The sequence below is a fragment of the Anopheles funestus genome, chromosome 2RL (assembly GCF_943734845.2).
Source record: "Anopheles funestus chromosome 2RL, idAnoFuneDA-416_04, whole genome shotgun sequence".
Taxonomy (NCBI): Eukaryota; Metazoa; Arthropoda; class Insecta; order Diptera; family Culicidae; genus Anopheles; species Anopheles funestus.
This window is the reverse complement of record NC_064598.1, coordinates 19,616,001-19,640,650: the sequence shown is the minus strand read 5'-3', so window position 1 is coordinate 19,640,650 and position 24,650 is coordinate 19,616,001. Positions and strand designations below refer to the sequence as shown.

Below are 24,650 nucleotides of genomic sequence, written 5' to 3'. Positions count from 1 at the left end.
CTCTCGTGTTATTGGTATTTTGATGGGTTTTGAAAACGATTATTTTGTAGTTTTTTGTTTAAACATGCTTTTCTCTTTTTCATTCTTTCTTTATTTCTTAATAGTGAACTAACTTCAGCAAACTGTTTATCATTCCTTCCTATTCACAGTTCATTACAACGTACATTTTCACGAACACACACACGTTTGCACAGTTGTAAAATTTTCTTCAGTTTTACCTACCCCCACATAACATGTTTCTGCAAAGCATCTACGCAAAGTTGTCATAAGAACATAGTGCAGAAGAACATTTGCCAGTGCAGAGCTACAGCAGCGATCACTTTATCAAACTCATTTCACTCGTGTTTTGCACCTTTTCTACAGGATCGTTTGGGCCCATTTTTATTCAACGTTGTTGATAATGCATGGGATTATAAACCGAACGTTTGCATGTGCAATCACTTCCCATCACATTATTATCTTTCGTTTCCCCTTTTTCATGTCATTCCTTTATTCAACTCGATACGGCGTAAATACAGAACTGTGTGGTCTTCTGTGTGTCTGTTTATTTTGACAATATTCATTTTCTTACTCTGTACACCATTATGCTTAAATCAGTTAATGTTACTTAAACTTTGTCGGTTGAATTTACCCTCTTTTTTTGTTTGCTTTTGTTTTCTTCCTCAAGCTGATATATAGGTGAAGCGTGTTTATACAATCTCCATCATCTCACAGTATGTATATGTTCGCTTTTCTCATTTCAATGATAATCGACTCGGTGTGTGCCTTTACGTTTTGTTGCAGATGCAGATAACAAATCTGCCGCTTGCTAGCCGTCCTTGGCAGCGTGTTTTATTTCTATGTATTTTTTTGTTTTGTTTTGCTTTCTTCGGCTTCAATTGGTTTGATAAGATAATGTTTTCCATTTCGTGTGCTTTTCTGCGGTCAATCCTTTAAGCTTCGTTCTCTCAAACACGCTAAAAGAGGAGGGCACTCGGTAATGTTTTCCTCTAGTGAAACCGACACTTGTAACCGGTTCCGATTCGAATGCATTTTCCGTAGCGTGCGAACAGAAATTATTAACTTTAATGTTTTTTTTTACATATCACACACCTAAAAGCATACAGCTACGGACCAGTTCTTTTCACCTATTATCGAGAACTCGTCCGTATATACGTTTACCTTTTAGAATGTGATATGCCACCGGTTAGACAGAGCAAGTGGCCTGTGTTCTGTGTGTTTTAATGAAAGTATTTGCTTTCGCGTTTGCTAACCACACTATAATTTTGTTCACACGATACGGACCCATTTCTGCTACATTTTTTTACGTTATTATTAACCTTAACAAAAGCCATTTTCGCCTACTTTCTATTGCTGAAACATTTGCACGGCTTCGCTCTATTTTGTACAAAACTCAAACGATACCATTCACCCATGTACATCCGTCCTCCTCCCTGGTACGTCCACACACACCTGAAGCGTTACGGAAGTTCCCTTCTGCGATGCACTAAGTTCTGTTATCGTTTGCTTACTACACTCGTTTTAGTTTGCAATTGTTTTGTTTTGTTTTTTTTTTTTCCTTTTGTTTCTCTTCTGCTCTTCAGCTTTTGCTAAACATACTTTAGCCTTTTTGCTTTTTAAAATCATACTTATTCAACTCTAACTCTTTCGCTTCTACTTTCTTTTCGGGCTTTTTTTTGCAAGAAAAACTTTGCCTCACTATCATCTATCCGTATCTTACAAACTACTGTACAACGTACACACAGGAGAAAAAACTGTGGAATCAAAGAAAAGTACACATAAAAACGGGGAAAACTGAAACGGGTTGCATGACGATCGATTAGAGCGTCTGGTGTGGAGGGAGAGAGGGAGAGAAAGCAGTCAAGGGAAAAGCACAAGGGAGGTAGCGACGGCATGCCGGTGCTATTTTTCTTAGATCGAACGGACACAATAATGCGAATGACGACGCTTCTGCTCGTGTTTTTGGGACGTGTATTCCATCATTCCTTACATTTTGATAACACCACTCGACTTGGAACATAAACCTAAACGTAGGATACTTCAGTGCACTGTGTGGCGCGCGCTTAACTTTTCCACTCGATCGATCACTAACAATTTCACTACTAAATTACAATCTCGCTTGAAAATGCGTATCGGTAAAATCTGCAAGCACAATTTTACATAATAAAAGAAATTGAACTCGAACGTACAATACAGGATGATAATGCCGGTGGTGAAATATTGAACAGATAAGCGTAATAATGCTGCCACACCGAAAATGTCCTTTCGTTCGGCAAAGCAGAACTGCATCTCATCCATAGAACACAGATCCATACAATCAAAATCAATTACTTCGAATCGAGAAAGTCAAAACGCGACCACAAATCGCTTGCGGGGAGGGGTTTAATCCATTTCTTCCGCGACACTTCCTCCTGCACTCTTCTTTTCTTCTCTACCCTATTCCTGCTACAATGTCCACCACTCTCTCCAGTCCCTTTCCTATAAACTTATATATGCTCTAAATCTACTCGATTTCCTGCTTCTGCAGGTTTATTAGCGCCCCCACAATCACGACAATATCGTCCAGCAGCTTGAGCGTTCGTGCATCGATACACGTTTGCGGGCTCAGCAGCTGATGGCTCTGGAAGTTCTCCAGTATGTTTTCGATGTAGTTCTTCAGCTTGAACGTTTTGCTCTTGCTAATCTTCTCCGACACGATGTCTTCGAAGTTGTCCACACTATTGCTATTGCTGCCGCTACCGCCGAGTACCCGCTCGAGATCATCGTCACCGTCTGCACCACCGGCCCCGGACCGGCTGGCCGATGTGACGCGATTCCGCCGACCATGGCCACCATTGTTGTTCGTGTGATCGTGCCCATTCGCCAGCTGGTCCTCGAAGTTGTGGAAGTTTTTGCCCGCGATCAGGTTCGTGTTGGTTTTGAACTTGGTCAGAAAGCCGGACTGGCTGAGCACCTGCTCGTCGTCCGCCTGGACGCCGAACGCGCGCGACACAAAGCACACGCAACCGTCCAGCGTGGAGGCGACCAGGTACTTCAGCTTGTGGCACTGCTCGTTCGGGCAGAACGAGGTGGCGATCTCATCCGCCGGCAGCTCCTGGACGGCGTTCTGCTTCACCCGCACGACAAGGTAGTTCAGGATGAGGTGAATGCGTTGAAAGTGTTGCCGCAGGCTGATCGGTACGTTCAGCTTCATCGTGATATCGTCCGGCCACACGATAAAGTTGCGCAGGCTGTCCGCTATCTTAGGCACGTTTTTGTGAAACAGCAGCTCGACCTCGGTTGAGCCGAGCCCGAACACACTGCCCAACCGGACGCTGCTTTCGTTCTGTTTGATCTTGCGCAGCGTCAGTATGACGTCGCGCTGGCTCAGATCGAACCATTGCGCCAGCGAGTTCACCAGAAACATCCGATTGCGGCGCAGACCGAGAAAGAGCATTGGAAATTCGTGCACCATCTGTAGCTTCGCCTTGGACGTACAGTTCGAGGCGCTTTCGCCGCTGATCGGTACCGTATTATTGCTGGTTACGGTGCTGCCACCAGTATTGTTCGGTGGCCGTACCGGTAGTTTTCGTTTCACCTTTTTGCGGAACAATCGGTTACCCGCTAGGGCACCGTCTGTGTCCTCGATGTCATCACTGGCGGACGCATTGCCACCGACCACCGTTACCGCCGGCTCGTAATCATCCATCGGTGCGTCATCGTTCTGTTGTTGCTGCTGCTGCTGCTGAAAGTCATCCATCGTCATGGTGAGCGGATCGACCGAGGATGAGGAAGTGTGTGCCTTCTCCTGTTTCAGGCTACTGTTGATCGTGTTAATCCGACCCTTGTTGAAACTTTCCATTACTTGATCTAGCGTCTCCTCGGCAGAGACCGTCGACGAGGACGTACGGTCGTCCTCGTTGAGGTCCTCCACCAGGCTTTCGTTAGCGGCGTCTTCCTCCTCCTCCTGCTGCTGCTGCTGCTGCTGTTCACCTTCTGCGGCGTCGTGCTCGGCGTTGTTCTCTAGCTCCGACGTCTGTTGGTGGTTCGGCACCACTTCATCCGTATGATGAATTTCCTGCTTGAGCTGTGCCGACTTCTCCGATCGACGCCTTTTTACCGCACCGCTAATCGTTGAGTGCTCACTTTCTTCCACCACTTCCTCCTCCACCTCCACCTCTTCCTCCTGACTTTCGTCGTTTGCTTCCGGTTCCTTTGGCAGGGCGCGTCGACGACCCCGTTTGCCCGCTTCCAACGTTAGCCGGTTGGCCGTGTTCTCCAGCTCCGGACTTAGGTTAGAGGACGGCGAGGAAGCGGCTGCTTTCTGTGTCGGCTTCTTCTGTTGCTGCTTCGCGGAAGCACCAACGACAACAGCTCTACGCACTGTCCCGTTCGCCTCTAGTGCTTCCTTGCTGACGACCGATCGAGTTCTCACTTTCTCGTGTGGTGCGTTGGTGTTGGAGTTATGAATTTTCATAATACCGGCCTAAAATGAGACGTGACAAACACAATTATTGTAACCAAATGAAAGTAAAAGTTCTCAATCGTAAAATAAAATTGGTTTTAAATGCAGCCCGGTGAAGGTATTTACGACATATCTTAACTTCAGACCTACATTTTCCTCGGCTCGATTGCTTCATGATCGCAAACACTACACACATCACGGAATTTATACTCAATTTTGTCTTATCATCATAAATTGTTCGAAACGAGAGTGAGTGAGCGAAGAGAGAAGACATGCGTAGATGAATCATACAATCTGCGTCTGGGAAATTATACAAAACGAGGTCAACAGTTCTCATGCAATGCACGCTTTTTTATGGAGAAAAAGACGAAACGATATGGACAATTTCATCTATTTTCAAACTCCACAGATGGTTTGTCAAGACGGACAAGGCATTAGTATGCGGCAAGTACATTACACAGAGAGGGCAAGAGCTTACAGCGACATCATTTAGCCATCATCACTATGCTTCTTTGTAAGCGACGCGATGTTTTGCTAACGTGATCGTAGTCACCTTCTGCTAAGGGCCTTCTCCACAGGAGAGCACGACCTACCAGCGTCAACTTAGAGGTGGTGGTGTTAGCAATGATCGTACTTCGATCGAATCTGATTGCACATGCACACATTGATGCAGATGCATTATTACGTGACCAATGCGCGCGCGTTCCCGAGAATGGGGAAGCGAATGAATAGAAGAACAATGCGCATATTCTGTACGGACGGACGTAGAAGCCATTTTGGGGGGTGAAGAAGCTGGGAGCAGATAAACATAGAAACACATGCAAAAGGTACACTCGAGCGAGCTGATAAAACAATAGATCGCAACGCTGAAACCATCTACAGTGCACACAATGACATTTGCCTGAAATTCCTCCAACAACGCGATAAACTTTTTTTTCAATGGATGGAAAGCAAATACAGGACACACACCGCGCACCATCATTTAGCATAACTCACTTTGTTTTTCATCTTGCAGGTCCGTTGTTATATACTGAGATGTTTTTTATGGATAGACACAGACACGCACACATACGATCGCGATCGCTACCCTTTGCTCGCGACTGTATAAATGCGATCAATGTCCATAAAACGGTTTTAAACCCCGTCTGATAAACCTGTCAACCCCAAAAAAGGGTCTACCTACGCGTACAAAAACACACATATATGAACAGATATTTCCTCTCCGTCTCTACCGTCTCTCTACCGCACCCAGTTTTGATTGACTTTTTTCTTCTAAAACCCGTGACACCTTTTTCCCACTAGAAGGGGCGCACAGTGGCTATGAATTTCTGTCAAACGAACGAACCGAAGCAATAGCAGAACCACTAACAAACCAAACGAGCGACTCAACTCACCGACCACGACGCTACTTCTGTACTGTGAGGCGTCTATTTCGAGCGCGTGTGCCGACGATGACGGGAACACAGTTGAGAGATAGTGTGACGAAACACCCTCTTACACGATACCGGACACAGTAGTGTAGGGTTCCATTTCCCGATCACAGACTCGAGGCAAAGAGAGTGCGTATAGATGGGTGTGGTGGTAGGTCGCACTCGACCGTTGCTACTAAATCGGACGGGTTGGGGCACTATACCACATCAGGCCGCTGCATTAGCGATGAACTATCTGGCACTAAACATTGAACAGCCTCCCCGTCACCGTGTGTCAAGAGAGGCGCACCACAAACGATCGTGAGCTGAACCGCGTGATCCTCTGTTTTCTTACTGGGCCAAGCCGCTAAACGTAACGAGACACACGGAATGCAGATAGCATGCCACAATCTCAGTGCAGGGAGCTAGTTGAATATGTTTTATTTCTCTTTATTTTACATGTTTGCTCTCTTTTCGTGTGGTAGCAGCGAAAGAGTGTCTCTAAAATCAAGAGATCCTCGTCCGTCCGTGAGATCAAACCACGGTGGAGGACTGCGCACTGCGCTGCATCATTTCATTGTAATAAACCACTTACAGTATGGGGAGGAGAGAATTAACTTTACGCACCATTATAATGATTATGGTACAAAAACACAACACAAACCACAAGACCAAAGTGCATAGGAGTGCATTACACTGTACAAAACGGCATGATAAAATTACGAGCCATCTACCATCACCACACCACAATATGGGAACGATTTAAAAGGGAATGAAAAGGGGAAAAACAAAACCCCCAAATAAGGATGCAGGCAAACTAGGTCACATAAAAGCACTGCCATTATAATACTGAGTGCAAAAGTGTGAGTGGGGTGGCACAGTGTAAACATGAGCAATGGGATGATAGTAACGAGACGCTACATTTAAAAGAGGTTAAAAAGATGAACATTCTACTGTAAAAACTGTACTGTGGAATGTGGAAGAATGTCGTACAAAAACAATTTTTCAATAAGCAAATTGTTAAATTTAATTACTCATAAAGATCATTCAGAAACTTCGCGTTTTTTGAACCTAAAATCGTTTAATAATATTGAATTAAAAACTTCCCCTAGATGCGAGCATCAACAAATCGCAGATATTTCAGTTCTGGTCCTAAACACTGCAACGCACAACCGGCTGCGGGTTTTCGCGCTCACGAGCACCAGCAGCTCGTCTGAATGCACTTTAGCTACAGCGACCGCACCAAGTTTCAACAAACACCAGTACACATGCCAGGGGCGGCACAGAAAAAGGCGCGCATTTTCCGTCATGCTCTGTAAGCGCATCAGTGTTGCTGCTGTTAACTCCCCAAAACCCGAGGAGATAATCTTATGTTGTCTACGCACGCATACACCACCATTGAGAGGGCGCGAGCGCGCGCGCGTTTTTCGCTCTTAACGTGACGGAATAGAGTCATCTACCATCGTGGGTCCAGAGTTGAGTTATTGTAGAATTGTTGAATCTGTCTGCGAACATGCGATCATGGGATGATCTTTATGCTCGCAATCTATAAGGTTGGGGAAAGAAGCAGAATTCGATTATTATTTCATGAAAACTCATGGCTTAAAGTAACATATTTAACACTCTTGTTCTCAATTTATTATTACTCACGAAGTTATGGAGTGGATGCATTAAAACATCCTATCCAAGCTCCAAGAATTACTTCAAGCGCCCATACGGAAGCAACGCATAATAAAGGATTCTTTTCCAGTCCCACCAAATATGCAGTAGATCATCGGTTTGGTCACCAATTGAGCTGCTTTACCTTGATTTAACTGATTAATATTTGTTTTTATGCAGCTCAAAACATTCGATCTAACTGTTATAGTGATCGTATCAAAGTAATTTCTTGAAGAGTTTCCATGAATTTGTCTTATAATGTTTATCAATGTTTATTGGTCTTAAACAAATTATCATTAGGATCAAATATTCATTAAAAACGATTACATTTCTAATATATGGGAAATGTGATCAGGATCTAATCTGAATCAAACTGGTAGCAAAAAAACTTCTCCGTCCTCACATTTGTCGATCGCAGCTGATCGAATACGTTGGCTAAGAGAACAATTGAAGCTAAAATTGTTCTACCTTTAACAGGGAGTATGCTGAAGTGGGCTATTTCCTCTGGGAATATGTGAAAATTATTCATCGTACATCGTTATCGCCTTCTTACAACAAGAACAGGCAGCTAGCTAATGAAATATTTCCATTTCATTCGTTTACTATAGCTGGGAAACGAAGACGATCGAACTGGGAAAATTGCTTGCGTATCATAAAACCCTTCTTCATACATCGGGAAGGTTAATTGGTGGTGTGTAAAGAAGGTATGGGGTACGAATAAGCAGAACACAATATCCCTATAGATGGCCTATAGAAACGAAGATATTATATTTATGTTAAACAAACAGTTTTCTTAATGCTAACATATTTATTTGCTCCACTGACGATTAAGTTACGAAAAGCGAACTATATTTTTATTGGGCAGTTCTTCTTATTGAAAAGTGATGAAAATGCATTTTATAAGCAAAAAAAAAATAAAACAGTTCAATAAATGATTATTTTTTGCCGAGGACCATAACCGTTTGTGGGCAGGAAAAACTAAAGCACAATGAACAGAAAAGTGTAAATATGAGTGGTTTTCAGATAAAAACAGTTTACGCGTTTTCGTACGGAACAACAAAGAAAAATCCATACGAAACGTAAAAGGAAAACGAACAAAAAAAAACATCTTCACACCAAAAGAACGAAACCACACTAAAAGCTCGATCGTGGAACGGATGGGCGAGTGATAAAGAATGAAATATCCAACAACCCCACATACCCCACTGGAAGGGAGGGTTGTTATGTTCGAGTCAGCTAAAAACTGACCGGCGGTTCACGTTTTAAAAGCAAACCCCTACACACAAACCTCTTGAAGATGATCGACACACCGGAACAAAGGGGCGTCGTCCTCGGTAGCTACTTCTCTAGTTTCCCTTCCTTTCTATGTGGCTGGTATGTACGCAACAACAGCCAGCGGCGTACCGTATCACTGCGTACATGTTTGGAATAGCGCACAAGCGATATTGTAACTATACTACACCACCATCATCCGGGCTTACGAATGTGAAACAAGAAGAGGAATTCCAAATGAAGACACCCTTCGGCGTACTATTGCTTTTCTGTGTCCGCTAGCTGATTATGCTGTACTTCTTTCTCGCCGTCATGCGCGATATGATATGGGTGATCACTCACGCACAGGAGATAGTGGTTTTTGGGTACTTATGTGGTATGTTAATGTTCTTCGTAATGTAACATAATGGAGTGAATGGAGAGGACCACCTTCATGCCATACATGGGGACAGTTGATTGTGGCGTGCGTTCGAAAGTGAAACATGATCGGTCACTTCCGTTTGATTTGAAGCTGCTCGCTCATTCAGTTTGTGATAATTGCCGATAATTAAGTTTAACCAATCACTGCCACGAGAGAGGGTAATAAAAGAAGAAAGAAAAAACACATAATGATAAGGGGTCAAAACGGGTGCTACAGATATGAGCTGGGTTATAGGAAATAGTTTTCCTTGAAACAAACAATTTTGCAAGACACAATCTCTAATATCTCGGCAGTACGTAGAACTATGGACTTTAAATTTTCGTCAGATACTTTTAAACGATTTATGTTTACCATTTAAACAATTCATTTATACAAACAATCGTATGTCGAGAACATTTTTTAAAAACTAAATTATGCTTTAATGTTTGCTTGGAGCCCCTTATCAACTAATTTAGATTTTTGTTTTTTTGCTCAGTTAGAACGACCTGGTCGTATCAAGACTTATTTTACCACGTAGCCGGATAGTCAGTCCGTGCAACGTTGTAATGTTGTAATGTTAACACGTTGACTGCCGTGTCAGCCACCATGTTGCTGACGGGATTTTTCCGATCGGACCGCGTCAGCAATAGAGATGAGAATAACGACTCTTTTTAGTGAGTCAACTCAGAGTGAATGAATCGTTATTAGGAGTCAGCTCGATTACGAACTCATTACGGAGTCATAAAAAACCCGGCACAAACGACTAAGTCATTTATAAGGCTATAACCTTACGAATTTTCACATTCTTATATACTTTTTTATATTTTTTATTCTTTTTAAATTTAAAGTATTATTTGAGTGAAAAGAAACTTATTTTAACCAATTGGCATTAAAATAAATCAATTTAATTTTTTTTGCAAAATTTCTCAAAATTTCAACTCACTCGCACATTTTCGTTTCAATTCACGTATTTACTGTGTTTGCTACTCGACTCACCACGGCTACATGCTTACACTCATGAGTGAGTAAGTGAAAAAAGAGTCGCTATAACTCCACGTGGTGAGTGAACGAAACTCGTTCAATTACTACTAAATTATTTTTCTAATCTTAGAGATTACTAAATAATATCTCTAATCTGTTAAGCTCTAAAAATATCTGGAGAGTAAATTCGACACAATCACTATCATTAACATCGTAATTATCAGACTCAGAATCCGATAATACTATTGAATTTCCAAGAAATTACTTCAACAAACGACTTTATAGAGCGACAGAGATAATAAATAGAATTTGTGAATATGATTTACAAGAGAAGGAGAAAAAATGCAAAAGGAAATGCAATCGGTTCAAAGAGTGATTCGGTGGCCTGACGGGCAATTCAGTGAACATGTACCGTAGCGGTCAACGTGTTAATAATGAATCTTAACATTATAATTTTTAACACAAGCGTTAGCCTAAAGTAAAACTAATAAAATAATTAAATAATTATGAGAAGAAACAAACACTCTAGCCACTATAAGAAGCAGAAACGTTTGAGGGACTTTAACATAAATTTAAGTTATATCGAGGAATGTTGATTCTTAGTCGTGGAAGATCATTAGCACCACATGTTGCTATTTATCACCCCCCAGGACGATTATGTTCTGTCCAATTTATTAGACTTTTCGGGTGTTTTACAAAGACAGAGGCACATTATCAGATTAATAAGCCAATTTTTCATAGGGCAGCGAAAGACACGGTGATCAGGCCAATTGATTTATTTTCTTTGAGCTTCAACAAAACATTCTTAATATTCAATTCGAGTAGAAAATGTTTCGTGGTGGAAAAATAACACTCCAGTTTATCAATAATATTTTTCATAACGGTAAAGAATACATGCAGCAGCATAAAATCGATACCGTCACGCGATACATTCTCCCTCCTCGAACTGACCCCGGCAGTCGAAAAAAATCGTTCGTATAAGCATATTTTCTGGAAGGGAATAAAAATGAATTTAATAGCAATGGAATCGAAAACTAACTCATCAGGCCAGGGTAGCAATTATGTTCATTTATGCAATTATCATACGGGTATGTACACATATAAAAATGCAGCAATAAAAAGCATTAGAAAGCTTTATCTTTTTCGTCAATCTCATGGCATACTGCCATTATTCATGTACACTTGACACGATCACCCTCACGACAGCGTGCCTAAGCGGAGGAAAACGCAATCCATATTGCACTACATTTTTACATATGAGTGCTTTTGATTAGTGTATGAATTACCATTTCGAGGGTCTGATCTTTTGTTCGTACAAACTTATGCACAAGGCTAAAATACAGATGGTCGAGCCCTTTGGCCAGCCGGGTTAAGGAATCTACCAAACACGCAACACACATCTAGTATCCTTTGACGTTAAACAGGCTTTTACATAAAAGTGTCAGATCTTAATGAGCTTTCGCAAGCTTTAAGCATCAATGCGAAATCAAACAAAGGAAAGGATGTAAGAAAAGAAGAAAAAGAAAAACACACACAAACGTCGGTCACTGTGCCCTTGAAAGAAGGAATAGTTCGTCCTTAATGCTTTAGCCACACACATTTATCAACTCCATCACCACATATGATGGATGTTCTCCACCTAAACGTTCTACGCTATTTTCACAGCTTTTCCATTACTCCGTTGGACTGTGAATAAATTGTAGCACACACACGAAGGTCATCCTAGTAAAGGAAAGCTGGCTGGTTGCAAAATTTGGGCAAAAATTCCAAGGTCTTCCATACTTCTACCGTACGCGTGGTCAAACAAGCCTTCCCGCACGTTCCAGCAACAGTGGCTGCCCTGTATGCATCATTAAAATTTTCATTTTCCATATTTTTCTTCTTTAAACAACGTACACACACAATTGGATAACCGTTCTCTCGTAGCCATTCCCACCGATGTATGTCCGCGATCATTGATAAGAGATAGTGGAAAGCGAACGAAGGAAAAAGGATAAATTTCCCACTACTTTCTTAAAGGATGCGGCTTCTTCCCTTTATCAATCGAACGCACACGCACGCACACACACAGATAGAAAAAGGCTCCAGCTATTCGATTCGTTTTTTTAATCCTTGCCACTTACAAACAACGTCCGGTGCAACAGAAAGGCTCACCCGGTCACGATGCCACCCGTCCCCACACTCGTACACCCCACACAACACACCAATGCGTTCTTCTTTCGCACACACACACATACAGAACCAACTCTTCGACCCCGGGTACTTTATGCGAACGAAAAAGGAAGCGCAGCGTACGTATTAAAGTAGGCTGAGAAAGAGAGAGAGAGAGAGCATCAAAAAAACGCTACCGCATTCTATTGCGCTTTTCTCTTCACGTTCACTGTTTCGCTCTCTCTTGCGCGCGCGTTCTCTCAAAAAAACAGACGAAAGGAGACGGAATAGTGTTACTCATCGCTGTAACTAATTTCTTCACGTGTGTCCCCAACCACTGTCTTCAAACAAATTAGCACGATTTAATTAATGGAAATAGGCTCGCCAATACGAAAAACGTGTCACGCACTCTTTCCCTCTCTCTTTCTCTTTCGCACTCTTCCACTATCAAACGATCAGTGTGTGTGCTTACTTGCAAAAAGAGAAACAGACGGTGAGCGTGTGAGTGAGATAGTGAATGATTACGTTACGATATAGCAGCCGCCACCGCCGCCGCCGTGGCGCTTCTGCTATTAGTGCGTTTGGCTCACGGCCGCTCACAAAACGACGAAGAAGAAAGCGAAGACTTCACCGGATGAACTACCAGCACACACACACACGCGCGCACGCACACGGTTCGTTGCTTGTGGAAAGGGAAACGCTTCACACTCATTCGTGATGATAAAAACGCGCCATAATCGATGGGTGCGTACAATCGAAGAAATGAAAAAAACGATACCTCATTATACAAAAAAAAGCACCGCGCTTCGCACACAAACTCACATTGCTTTTACGGGACCACCACCGATCGTTCTACGTCGTCGTTGTTGTCTGCTGTGCGAGGATGATGATGATGATGATGTGTTGCTGCTCACAGCGAGAAATATGTGTATTACACACGCCTCGCACTATCGCCGCCGTCGTTGTGTGGCTTTTTTTTTTTCGCTAGTGCCGTCGCAAAACGTACTACACCATCGCCGGGGATTCGATGATTCCGTTGCCAACGTTCTCCACATACGCACGCAGCCACAAAACACTAACACACGCACACACACACACAAACTAACAATGCACACAAGCCTACTTGCCTACTTTCCTTTTCGCGCTAATTGTGTATCGTTTTCACTTGCACACTCGCCCTTCTTATCGTTCCATCTCACTCACGCTTTGTGAGCATGTGGGGGAAAAACGGTCGAACTAAACGAAGAAAAAAAAATGCGTTTCAAATTCCGCTCCCCCGGTACGGCAGAGCAGAGAGAGCACAAATGCGCGGGATGCGCTTTTTCTCGCTACCAAACACACGCACACACGCTCAGCATTGGATCACGAACGAACAACCACCATACGGGCATCCCATACCCGCGTACGTACTCTTCTTTTCTTTTTCCTTCACTAATTTCCCTCTTTTTGGGGTACCCGCTGTACAGCTAAGCCGGCTTTCTTGCCTGATGCGTATCCAAAATGATGAATTTGGTACTGTCTTGACTTATGCAAACTGTAACTTACGTAGTGTACAGCCACGGCTACTCAACGACCAAGGGCACCTTCTCTTCCGTTACGAGCGTCGTTTTTCATGTGAAAAACGAAGAGGTCATCGCAGGACACACCATGCCAGAACCACAGCCAACGACGGAAAAAGCTAACCTACGCATCGTCACCGCGCGTCCGCTAAATCTTCGTCAGACACCACCGACACGCACACACTTGCAAACGCGTGGCGAGCGAAAGAGCGTTGAACGTGTGTATACGAAGCACAGCACGCACACACACACATACACTCGCTTACACACTTTTTTTCACGAGTGTTCGCGCAATTGGGGACTCGCCGTCGAACAACCGCCTCGTGGCATCGGTTCAGAAACGTGGAGAATGTTTCACGTATGCAGGCGAAGGATATGGAATGCACCTTAAAAATGTGTCACGAGAAAAACTAATCTTCCGTCCGTCGGCACCTCACCACGCTGGATGGAAAATTCCACAACGAGTCACGCTGCTTTCAACGGGAGGGACGAATTTTTCACACTTACCACACTAGCAGCTCGCGGTCGTTCGCTTGTCGCCTTGGCGAACCAAAACCCGTCCGGTGTGTGGCCGTATTTGACCAGCTCTAGATACGAATGTGTGTGTGCGTGTGTTCGAGAACTCGGCGCTTGGTTGTATATGCGCTTTATCGTATCGCGATTCGTTTGCAAGAAAGAGAAACACATAGCAAGCGAGAGCGAGAGTAGTGGAAGGCAGGTAGAAAAAGAGATAACCGGTTTTACGCTCTCAGTTCCGAACACTCACACAAACGCAACAGGCGTACCAACGCCTAAGCGGGTAAAATATGGTTTTATAATTTTTGTGCAATAATGTAAAAATATATTACAATTAAAGATTTTTCTATTTACATAATACAAAATACCGAGAGCTAATAGTATACCAAACAATTTCGTTTACCTAAAATAATTCTTTTCAACGGTCATTTTAAATTCATGTATCGTTTGAATTTTGACGAAGATTCAAAAATGTCAACGTTTCGTTAAGTTTGTTCAAAATTTTAAAAAAAAACACATCGAAACAAATTTAAGCAGTTAATTTTTACAATAGAAAACGCATATTTAAAATATATTAATAAATCACACCATTCCTGAAATCGGTAAGATAGAAGTCAAGTTTATTGTTTTCATTTCAATTTTCCACCCACTTCTTGTTCACCGTCGCACAACTCACACCATGTGAGTCAAATAGTAGATTATCACTTCTCTGGATGATTACCGGACTGGATTTTTCTTTTTTGTGTACGGTTTCCAGGTTGCATATTTTTCGATTGATCTCCTCCATCATCCACAATCACCTTTCCCTTCGCTACAGCTTTTCCGTACGATCATACTTGCTTTTGTCCCTACAAATCCAGCTAAAGATCACAAGTTGTTTTCCCTCATTTCCCGCTCATTTGCCCGTGGTTCATTGTTACTGTTCGTTCTTTTTTCCCCCGCCGATAGTTTTATCTTGTAATCGTTTCGTTTTTCAATAATGTTCAATAACACCGACAAATGTTAAAAGATTTCCCAGCAGCTTAATGTAAGAATGCTAGCACTTTCCTTGACAACAAACAGTAATGAAAGGTTGAAAGAAATTCACAAATATATTAGCTCGAAATGTGAAACGAAAGCGAAATAGCTTTTACAAAAGCTTCATAGAATTACATTGGAACTGGTATATCGAGGTTTATCACCGAAACGAAAGCACATTTGATTAATTCAGAACAAAAAAACGATGCACAGACGTAATATATCCTACGGTACACACTTGATAAAGAGAGTCAATAAACAGCTAGTTTTACATCAGAAGAAGCTCGTTCGCGAAAGAGTTTATGCTCTGTTCGGTTGTTGTTATACGGTTGAATATTTGGTTTGATATCTGGTTGATTTAACATACTTCGCTTAAATGTTACTAGAGGAAAAGGAACCTGAACGAGTACACTCTACCACCTGCAGTGCATCTCACCATCCACCTAAACGTTACACGTGGACGTTACTAGTTCGAGGAGTCTCACCTTCGATTGTTTTACACCGTTTGCTGGAAAGGTACTTTCGGTATGTTTGCTGTACTATGCTCTTTGTTATATTCTGCCATCCTTCGGTGTGATCTGTTGACCACTACCACCTGCCAGCATACTGCACCTCATCACTACCACTCGGACAGCCTAAAAGGTGGACTAGTACGTACGATTTTTTTTTGTTAAAACTACACCTTAAAATAGAGCTTGAATACAGCAAATATACTGATCACTTAGGCTACGTTAACTAAAACGGTTGAAGTAAAACGAAGTATTTTTCGAGTATCACTATATTTACAAATATATCCCAATGGGGCCAAATGGTACCACAATAGCAGTGAGCACCGGGCATCCCTACGATTCTGACCAATTCCACCCGGCTGGTAGTACACCATTGTCTAGATGCTAGAAATTTGTTAAAAAACTTTACTATCTAAAAAGAATCCACCAATTTGCGGGGGATGACTAATATTCACCACCACCAACCGTGATCGTTGGGGCACCAGAACGTTGGGAGGATTGGGGTATTATAGTGGTGAGAACCCCCCCAATGCTTGAGTGGTTTATAAGTGAAAAACGTGAATGTATGTAAGTGTATATAGTTTGAATAGTTGTACGCAATGTATACGGTTTGTTAACGATTACACGGGAACTTGGACCGGAGAGACGACCGATACCGGGGATTTATGCTGTCACGTGGTACTGAACGTACGCAATGCTTCATCCAATCTCAACTCTAGCAGTTAAACGAAATGCAGAGTATTTAAAACGTCCGGAAATCATTATTGTATTAACTCTCTTATTGCAAATTAGTATTAGTTTTGGAAAAGTGTCCCTTTTGGTTTGAAGCGACCATTATAATAATATCTACAAAAAACCAGTTCACCTCCCATTTGAATGTTGGTTTGTATTCGCGCACGTGTGTGTCTTTTCTATTATGTATCGATCAGTTTTGGCCACTTCTTTGGTGCATATTCTAACCTACGATAAGTTCTGTAAAATGGGACAGTATATCATGATATTTGTGTCATTTGCACATTCTACTGGCATTTTCCGTTTTCTTTGCAGTGTGGAAAGTAATCTGTACTTTTGCGGTTTCGAGCATGTCAGTTCGGTTCGGTACTGATTTGGTGTTGAACCATGCGCGGAATGATGTACAATGAGCTGTTATGTTAAGTACCAATCACACCACCTGTCTCGACATCTATCGTCGCCATTAATCTTTCTGAGCAACAGTTTTACATTAACGAGGAAAGATTTTGTTGTTTTTTTGATCACAAATTATTCTGAAAAAATACCATTTCAAACGCATGATTTCCTCGTAATGCTGGGGGGGGGGTGTACAGCAAGGTCCGTATAGCTGTATGAATCATGTCTCGTTCTCTCTACGACGCGGAAAAACGCAACTCTTTATGGGCCTCCTCTAAAGACCCAAACGGAGAGCTTCTTTAGCCAACGCGGCACCATCAGCGAATGTCCGGTCGTGGTCCACTCTTTCTACACGAGCCAACTAGTGAGCTGTACCAGGTTCGTGCCACCGTACTTCTTCTGGTCCAGTGCCGGTGCGGGTGGATTTTTCCTTGCCTGCGTATGCCATGTCAGTATCTGCAAATAATTAGTTCTTTTTTTAGTAAGCCTGCAATCTTACACCGATGTCACGATTATCAAACGTACCTCCGTACAGTTTGATGCCAACAGGTCCACCTCCTTTAGTTCGAGCGGTTCCAAGCTGCGCAGGAAACCGTCCTCTTCGTAACCGGGCTTGAATGGCATCTGGGCTTTGGGGCGTGTGTGCAGAAACTTAACCGATACGGCGAAACCGGCCATATCGAGCGGATATTTGCGACCACCGAGCCAACCGTCGTAGAAACCCGTTATCGTACCATTCTTTACGACCGGTGAGCTAACCTGATACTTGGAGATTAAACCCACCGGAAACATGGCGACCTTGCGTACGTGACGCAGCTATTGAAGGGTAATGGGAAGAATATTTAAAGTTAGCAGGTACGGTATTATGTACACTATTCTACGCTTACCTGCTCAAATAACTTCAGATTGTACGTGTTGTCATCGTCGGCAAAGTAGAGCGTTCCTTCCGTTGCGTTCGCTCTGATCCACTGTAACGCTCGGTTTCGGTTTGAAACACCACGTGGTTTAACCTTATGCTTGCGGTACTGGGCCGGCATGGGAGCTGTGTGTAATAAAGAGTAATAACATCAAAGTTTAGCATACCGTCCACAAACATGTTTGTGTTTTTGGAGAATTTCTGGATGTGTTTGAACATTTCAAAAACCTTCAAGACATTATATTCTACGTAAGTTCTTTCTCTGTTAGCAATTTAAATAGACCATTCATACTGTACTAGTTACGATAGCTAGATAAACTATCCAGAATGATTTGGAATGGTGTACCCCTTTAATGGTACGCCACAAGAGTTTGGGATGAGCACTATCAATTCCTGAGAACCCACACAGCTGAATAAACGTATCCTTGCCATTTTAATTTGCCAGCTCTAATGAACATCTGAGCCAGTCTTGACTTAATCAGACAGTACGAACGAAAAAGCTGGGTGGGTTAAACTCACCTCAACCTTGCAGCAGAAAATTTCCCTTGCAGTTTTGCAATCCTGCCCACAACCACTACTTCCTGCCCAATGGTACAGAGAAAATGCACTTTGAAATACATAATTTCACCTACCGGCAAGCTGCACAAACGGTACACCGATCTCCTCCAGCAGCCGTGCGACAGTGGCGGTTCGATTCTCCGAGTCCTCGACCACAATCCACAGAACGTTCTGTACGTGTTTCAGCGTGTAACCGAGCCGGGTAAGCTCCGGTATCTGTTCCGGCCGTCGGTACGTCGGTGTGATGATGTACAGCGGGGGTAGCAGCTTCGTGTCCACCGGAAATCGATACGGTACCTGCGGAATGTATGCAAAGCAAATGGTAAAAGTAAAACGCGTGCATGGCGCTCGATGCTTGTGGGCGCTGCTGGAAGTTGTCTAATTGTCGGAAAGAAAGTTTGTCGTGTGCTGTTAATCAGCAATTTATGGAATGAGTGGTGGATTTACGTTGGGCGCACATACACAAAAGGGCGCGGCTGTAACACGGACTGGATGTACGTGCAAAAGTTTGATAATTTTTGGGGAAACATAATCTAGACCCCAGGTTAGATCGTATCCCGAACAGCGAACAGGAAATGGTTATTTTTCGAACAGCAACACCATGGACGGGGACTTTTACAGATGAATAAATTATCGTTCAATTAATTTCATCAAAGAACTGCTTCTCGGTGGAACAGTGCGGAATTGGATTGGAAGTTTTTTTTTGGGGGGGAGTAGGTGCAAAATTAAATTGAATGCCCCGAGGACGAACGTAGTAGAGCGTTGCGTTGGTTTTAGCGAGGATGAAAGGGGATGTCCATTCGATGCTGGGAAGGATACGGAAGCCAACAAAGCAAACTTCCAATCAATTATCGGATACCGTGCAATTGATGTTGGGGTTTTTTACCGATCAACACATCGCATTCCAATCAATTATTGGATTGAACGGTTGGTAAACAATTTTTACATGGGAAAAATGGCTTCTCCTGTAAAAGCATGAAACCCGTACATGGTACTACAACAGTTGGAACTTGCAATATTTTTGTTTAAATTTATAATCAGTATATGTTTCAAATCAGCACAATATGCATCAAAGAGATAATTTGCTTTTTTTCCGCGAATGGTGCAGAATTCCATACGCGATGAGGTTCCTCCGGGAAAACACAGTGGACGACACTTTGGTATGCTTCGCGCTTGACTTCCGGTACTTCGTACGGAGTACACGTCTAATCACTTATTCATGAAACTATTTGAGCGTCTCGTTTTAGTGTGAAGTCTCCAAAGACTCTCTCTCTCTCCCTCTTTAATACCGTCCTTATCCACCTTTCGTATATTGCTCCATCCGGTGGATAAGGTCGCGTTAATGGATCGGAAAATGAAAGTACAAATGGGAAAATGTCCCATGGTAGGCTACGGTAAAGCATAATTTTGCAGTTTGCAGAATGAGAAAAAATGCATTAAAGCGTACTTTACATATATCCGGATTATTGAAACGAGAATTGACTCGTTGAACAAAATTCCTTGCACCAGCAAAAACTATAAAACACGTTTTGTATGGACAGGACAGCTGAAGTTAATCTTATCATTCAGGCCATTCGAAAACAACGTTTTGCCAATTTTCCAAGAAAACAGCTCTGTGTCTAAAGGTGTCTGGAATCGACCGGAACATCAACATTTACTGTTTATTGAGCATCTTCCACTAGAGTGGTGGTCATAAACATCTATTGAAACATCCATACATTCTCCATGGTGAAAAGTAGTGGCCATCGCATCGGAACATAAATTTCCCCGAAGCATTGCTAAAACAAAAACACCTTTTACATGCCACTCTCCTGTGCAGTGAGTGAAATATTGTGCTAGCAATAAATTATAGATGCCGCGCACTCTGGGTTGGGAGTCTCAAAGGATGCTTGTTTGGCGATTTGCTGGGTACCCGGGACTAATCAAACCCTCCTTTTCCGTTTACCAAAGATACCAAACTCAAACAGCAGAAGCGCTTGTAATTGTTTGGCGTTGCAGCAAACCCTCCTTACCGCTTCAAAAGCGACATCCAATTGAAACAACAACCACACCCGGACATGGACAGTGTACCGGTACCGTCACGGCATCCGGTGCATGCTTGCTTTCATGCTTTGGTCTGATGCATGTTTCGCTCCTTGTTGGGTGCATTCAATCGTGTACACGGTTCTAATGCAACCCGGTTCTTTCCACTGAACGCTCTTCCGCTTTACCATATGGGATGCAACCGATTACTTTCTGTTCCCGAGGAGGATCCTCGTTCCAGTCGGATTGCTGGCTGACTGGAGCTAACTCTCCTGTACAACGCGTTTAATCCTGATGAACGAGTTTCCACCGAGAAGGAAAATGGAAACCAATCGTTACGGTTTACACAAAAGAACCGAAAGGCACTATAACGCTCTGTAAATCCGGTTCTTGTACGACCTAGCAATCGAGCGTTGGTTATCGAATGACCAATCAAACGAACATACTCGTAAGCATCCATCATACACATGCACTGAGCACACTCGAGACAGACTAGGGAATACAATTTATTTACCCCCGGTTTGACATATACATATACTACCCCTACTGGTTGGGTTTGATGGGGAACGTTCAACATTTCAAATGGTGCCGCATTCCATTGCCGTACCGAAAATGCATTGCTTGTTCTGTTTTGGTTCCTTGCTTTCGTTTGCTGCATCACAAGGTATATCCTGTGTAGATGGCTTACAATAACATGGCGACTGCACTAAAGCACTACTTTATTGGACAAAATAGTATACCAAGGTTGTGATTGGAAATTTTCGGCGCAATTACAAAATCATTGATGCAGATAAAACAGCTCACATCCCAGGAAGTTTCATGAAAGGATATTTTGAGAATGAATTTCGTTGAGTACATGAGTATCGCTGGCATCTGCTCATTAAAATGCACATCAAAGAGAGTTTGTGGATACATTCCAAGAATTCCTTATATTTGTTTGGAATTCCGAACATTTTCATTTGCGAGTTGATTCGTATAGATGTTTCAATAAGATATTCCAGTACTGAATGTATTTAAGGCATTCATAGAATGACCCCTTTAGTACTCGTCTTCAAAGCACATGAAATGAGCCCAATAAAATGGGTGTAATGATTATGAAGCAAAAATCAATTCGATTTCCATTTCATTTTGTCTGGTCTAGGTAACAATCCAACAGCATACTATTTTAGTCAATCGTCCACAGCGTCCGTACTTACATCCGCAACTCTACCGTCCGTTCCAGTGGCGCTCGATATGGGTTTTCCTTTGGCGCTCTTCGTTACCTTCGCTGTGGTCGTTGTGGGCGTCGTCCTGACCGTGGTTGTTGTCGTGCTGGTTGTTGTCGCTGCCGAACTACTCGTAGCGGCCGAAGTAGATGACGAACGATCATTCTGCTTCGATGACATATCCTTGAAATTGAGGCTCCTCGACCGGATCTTTTCCGCACCGAGCCCAGGCTCGGTATCGCCGTACAGCAGCTCAATGCCATCGTTACCTACGCCGAGTGCTTGCAGTGGTGCCGCAACTACATCCGGCACACCGAGCGGCATCTCGTCTACGGATGCAGACGAAGCGACCGCCCCATTGCTGACGAGGTTGGTGATGGAACCCTGGTTCTGGCACACGATAAAGAAGATCGAGCTAATCAGCAGCATCAGGTACAGTTTGTACGATCGGAGCATGCTTGCGAACGGTACCGGACCCGTAAGCCGTCGACAGTATGATTCCTTTTCCTTTACCGATCGGTAATGTCTCTGCATTAATGCACGAGATACTGCTACGGTTATCAATTCCGGTAGCAGTTGGTATGTGGGTTGTTTTTTTCTTCTTCTATAAGCTATCTATGTTCGATACACTGACAGTGCGATAGAACTATTTCTCCCGAGCAGCTGGAACTAGTAGACGCAATATGGAGAAGGCTTGCACCCTCTAGCAGGTAAGCTGTTTTTTTGGTTTGTTTTGTTGTTGAATACCTAACTACGAAGCAATGTTTAGCGTGGCAACGGCTTGAAGCCACCGCCCATCGGGATATGATTGTGCAGACGGATTTGGTCGACACTGGATGATGCTATCGCTAGCACCTTGATACATGCGCTGCTCTGCTGGACCGTGCGTATTCTGCAGTGCCATCGGGAACGTCACCATTGGGAGTGTGGAACACCTGGTAAGGTGCGTTAACTTCTTCTAGCGTTTCAGTACCCTGCAAAGAAACAGCAAAAGCAAGATAAAAATAGATCAGAACTTTGCTCGACTAAGAAACCGTGCTGTCTTCATCCTCAGAAAAAAGTGCTTATTTGCATTAACAAATTTAATAACCAGTACCGTACACTTCAAGTAAACCGTTCTATTTTTTTATCCACCAACTTGGACAGATAACGTGCCCGGCACAAACATTTGCCAGCGTGCACTATAATTCCACGTTTATCGCAAAACATTGATCGCACGCACATGTGTGTTAGTGCTCTGTATTGTTGGAACTTCCGGCTTATACTGGGCGCTCTACGGAAGACCATAAGACCCATCCTCACTCAAGTCCATCGCTTTAGTTGTGCCCTTCGGGCATACTTTCTGCTTGATGTGACTAACAAGACTGTAATTGTATGTAAATTTACCAACTCCTCCGTACTCCACTTCGTAGAATGAATATTTATCGTTGCTGTGAGAGATTGAAGAAGTAAACTACCATTTCCAAAGCAACCAACCAGTCGGAAGCAGTCGGAGTTACATGTAGCCGCAAAATACTCGAGGACCAGCTCCGTGGTACAGTCGGTTGATAAGAGTGGTTATTCCCTTTTTGCTGGGTACGATAACCATATCTTGACGCTTTGATGCTGCCACTGACCACAGTTCTCAAGGAACGGTCTCGGCTGTTGGTGTTTTTTTCTTTTTTGTGTGAGTATTAAGTCAACTATCAATTTATCTTCATTGCACGGTTTTGTTACAAATGTTTTTTGTATGAAAATTGGTATTCTCCAAGATCATGGTTAGATCAAAGCCGGTCAGAAACCAAATTTCCGGATATGTACCGTACCGGAACAAACAGGCCACTCATCTTCTCTGAAGCTTCAATCTGAAACAGAATTATAAAGTTCCGATTCTCTTTATGCTTAGACCATAATCGCTTGATCGGATTATGCGTAGCTTTCGTAGGATGGAGCTATCCACCGCAAAAAGAGAAAGGAAGAATCCTCCGAAGGATACGACGAACGAATGTTTAAATCTTTTCAGTGAAATATGAATTTCTACGCTAACGATCTGCTACATATTCAATTTATGCTTCGATTAGTGAAAGATGCAAAAATGCTAAACATTTGGAGTTTGCTCACATCCGGCCATTGATTGGAGTTGAAATTTTCATTCCGTCTGTTTGTTGTTCCTCTTTTTGGAGATTGTTTCAGCTTGTATTATTTCTTATTTTTATCCAATACATTTCATCAAGCAGAACGAATATGATTCATATTTTATTCATCCTTTTTCTGGCCTATCACGTACATTTGTCGACCTTGTGTCTGTGCTTTATTTATTCTGTCTCTCTCTCTCTCTCTCTATTCCCAATCGCGTACCACGAATATGCTGACCGTTTGCTGTGAACATATTTATGTAGCTACAAATAGCATAAAAGTGAACTCGACTTTCGTAACATGAGTGCAAAATTTTCTATCAATTTCCTGTTTCTGTCGCTTCTGTCTCCATCGATGTTTCCAGTCCGTCAACCACTTTTGGCCACATTTTATTTCGCTTGAAAATAAGCTGCTGTGTACTGCTTGATTTTTCTCAAGTGCCTCTCAGGCAGCAGCCATCGAGCAGTTAGCAAGTATGTCCAACCGATAGTAGTAAGTTAGCTGGTTCAACATTGTTCAGCAAACCAGTGCAAAGAGGAGTGCTTAGCGATCGGTGCAATCGAGTGATGGGCAATCGTTTTGTGGCTATTTTTGGTATAGGTCTACTGGCCAAGCTAATGAAACGAACTTAATGTGGCTGCATAATGTTCTGGTTTCAGGCGACACTCAACGAATCAGTATTGGTTTAACATTAGTGCACAGCAATTGAACATTGAATGAGTGAAATACCTAGTTGAAATTCATTGTTTCAATTGCGTTTGGTGAAGTGTAGAACTTATTAGGAAGTGG

General features: G+C 42.8%; 2 protein-coding genes across 18 annotated transcripts in view; both read right to left on the bottom strand.

Annotated features, from left to right (window-relative positions):
• Positions 1-509: 509 nt before the first annotated feature.
• Positions 510-14,577, bottom strand: LOC125763058 (forkhead box protein O-like). Of its 5 annotated transcripts, none has more exons than XM_049425832.1 (2): positions 14,383-14,577; positions 510-4,465 (listed from the first exon to the last, which is right to left on the bottom strand). In XM_049425832.1, the coding sequence occupies exons 1-2, from the start codon at positions 14,560-14,562 to the stop codon at positions 2,504-2,506; spliced, it is 2,142 nt and encodes a 713-aa protein (XP_049281789.1). In that variant the 5' UTR covers positions 14,563-14,577; the 3' UTR covers positions 510-2,503. The 5 variants fall into 5 exon arrangements, with proteins under 5 accessions (XP_049281789.1, XP_049281791.1, XP_049281792.1 ...); XM_049425834.1 differs by lacking the exon at positions 14,383-14,577 and adding an exon at positions 13,139-14,352; XM_049425835.1 differs by lacking the exon at positions 14,383-14,577 and adding an exon at positions 13,862-14,352.
• Positions 14,578-14,985: 408 nt separating this feature from the next.
• Positions 14,986-24,650, bottom strand: part of LOC125763086 (galactosylgalactosylxylosylprotein 3-beta-glucuronosyltransferase P) — a 58,450-nt gene continuing 48,785 nt past the window's right edge. For all 13 annotated transcript variants that reach the window (XM_049425901.1, XM_049425899.1, XM_049425893.1 and 10 more), the window contains 5 exons: positions 21,738-22,720; positions 18,594-18,816; positions 17,933-18,087; positions 17,571-17,861; positions 14,986-17,501 (listed from right to left, as the gene is read on the bottom strand). In XM_049425901.1, coding sequence (XP_049281858.1) covers positions 17,394-17,501; positions 17,571-17,861; positions 17,933-18,087; positions 18,594-18,816; positions 21,738-22,280 — 1,320 coding nt within the window. In that variant the 5' untranslated portion in view covers positions 22,281-22,720 and the 3' untranslated portion in view covers positions 14,986-17,393. The remainder of the gene's footprint in view (positions 17,502-17,570; positions 17,862-17,932; positions 18,088-18,593; positions 18,817-21,737; positions 22,721-24,650) is intronic.

Coding starts and splice junctions, on each gene's coding strand:
- LOC125763058 (XM_049425832.1), bottom strand. CDS start 14,562: ATGTGTTTCTCTTTCTTGCAAACGAATCGCGATACGATAAAGCGCATA. Junction 4,466..14,382: donor GACCGCGAGCTGCTAGTGTG/GTAAGTGTGAAA, acceptor GTCTCATTTTAG/GCCGGTATTATGAAAATTCA.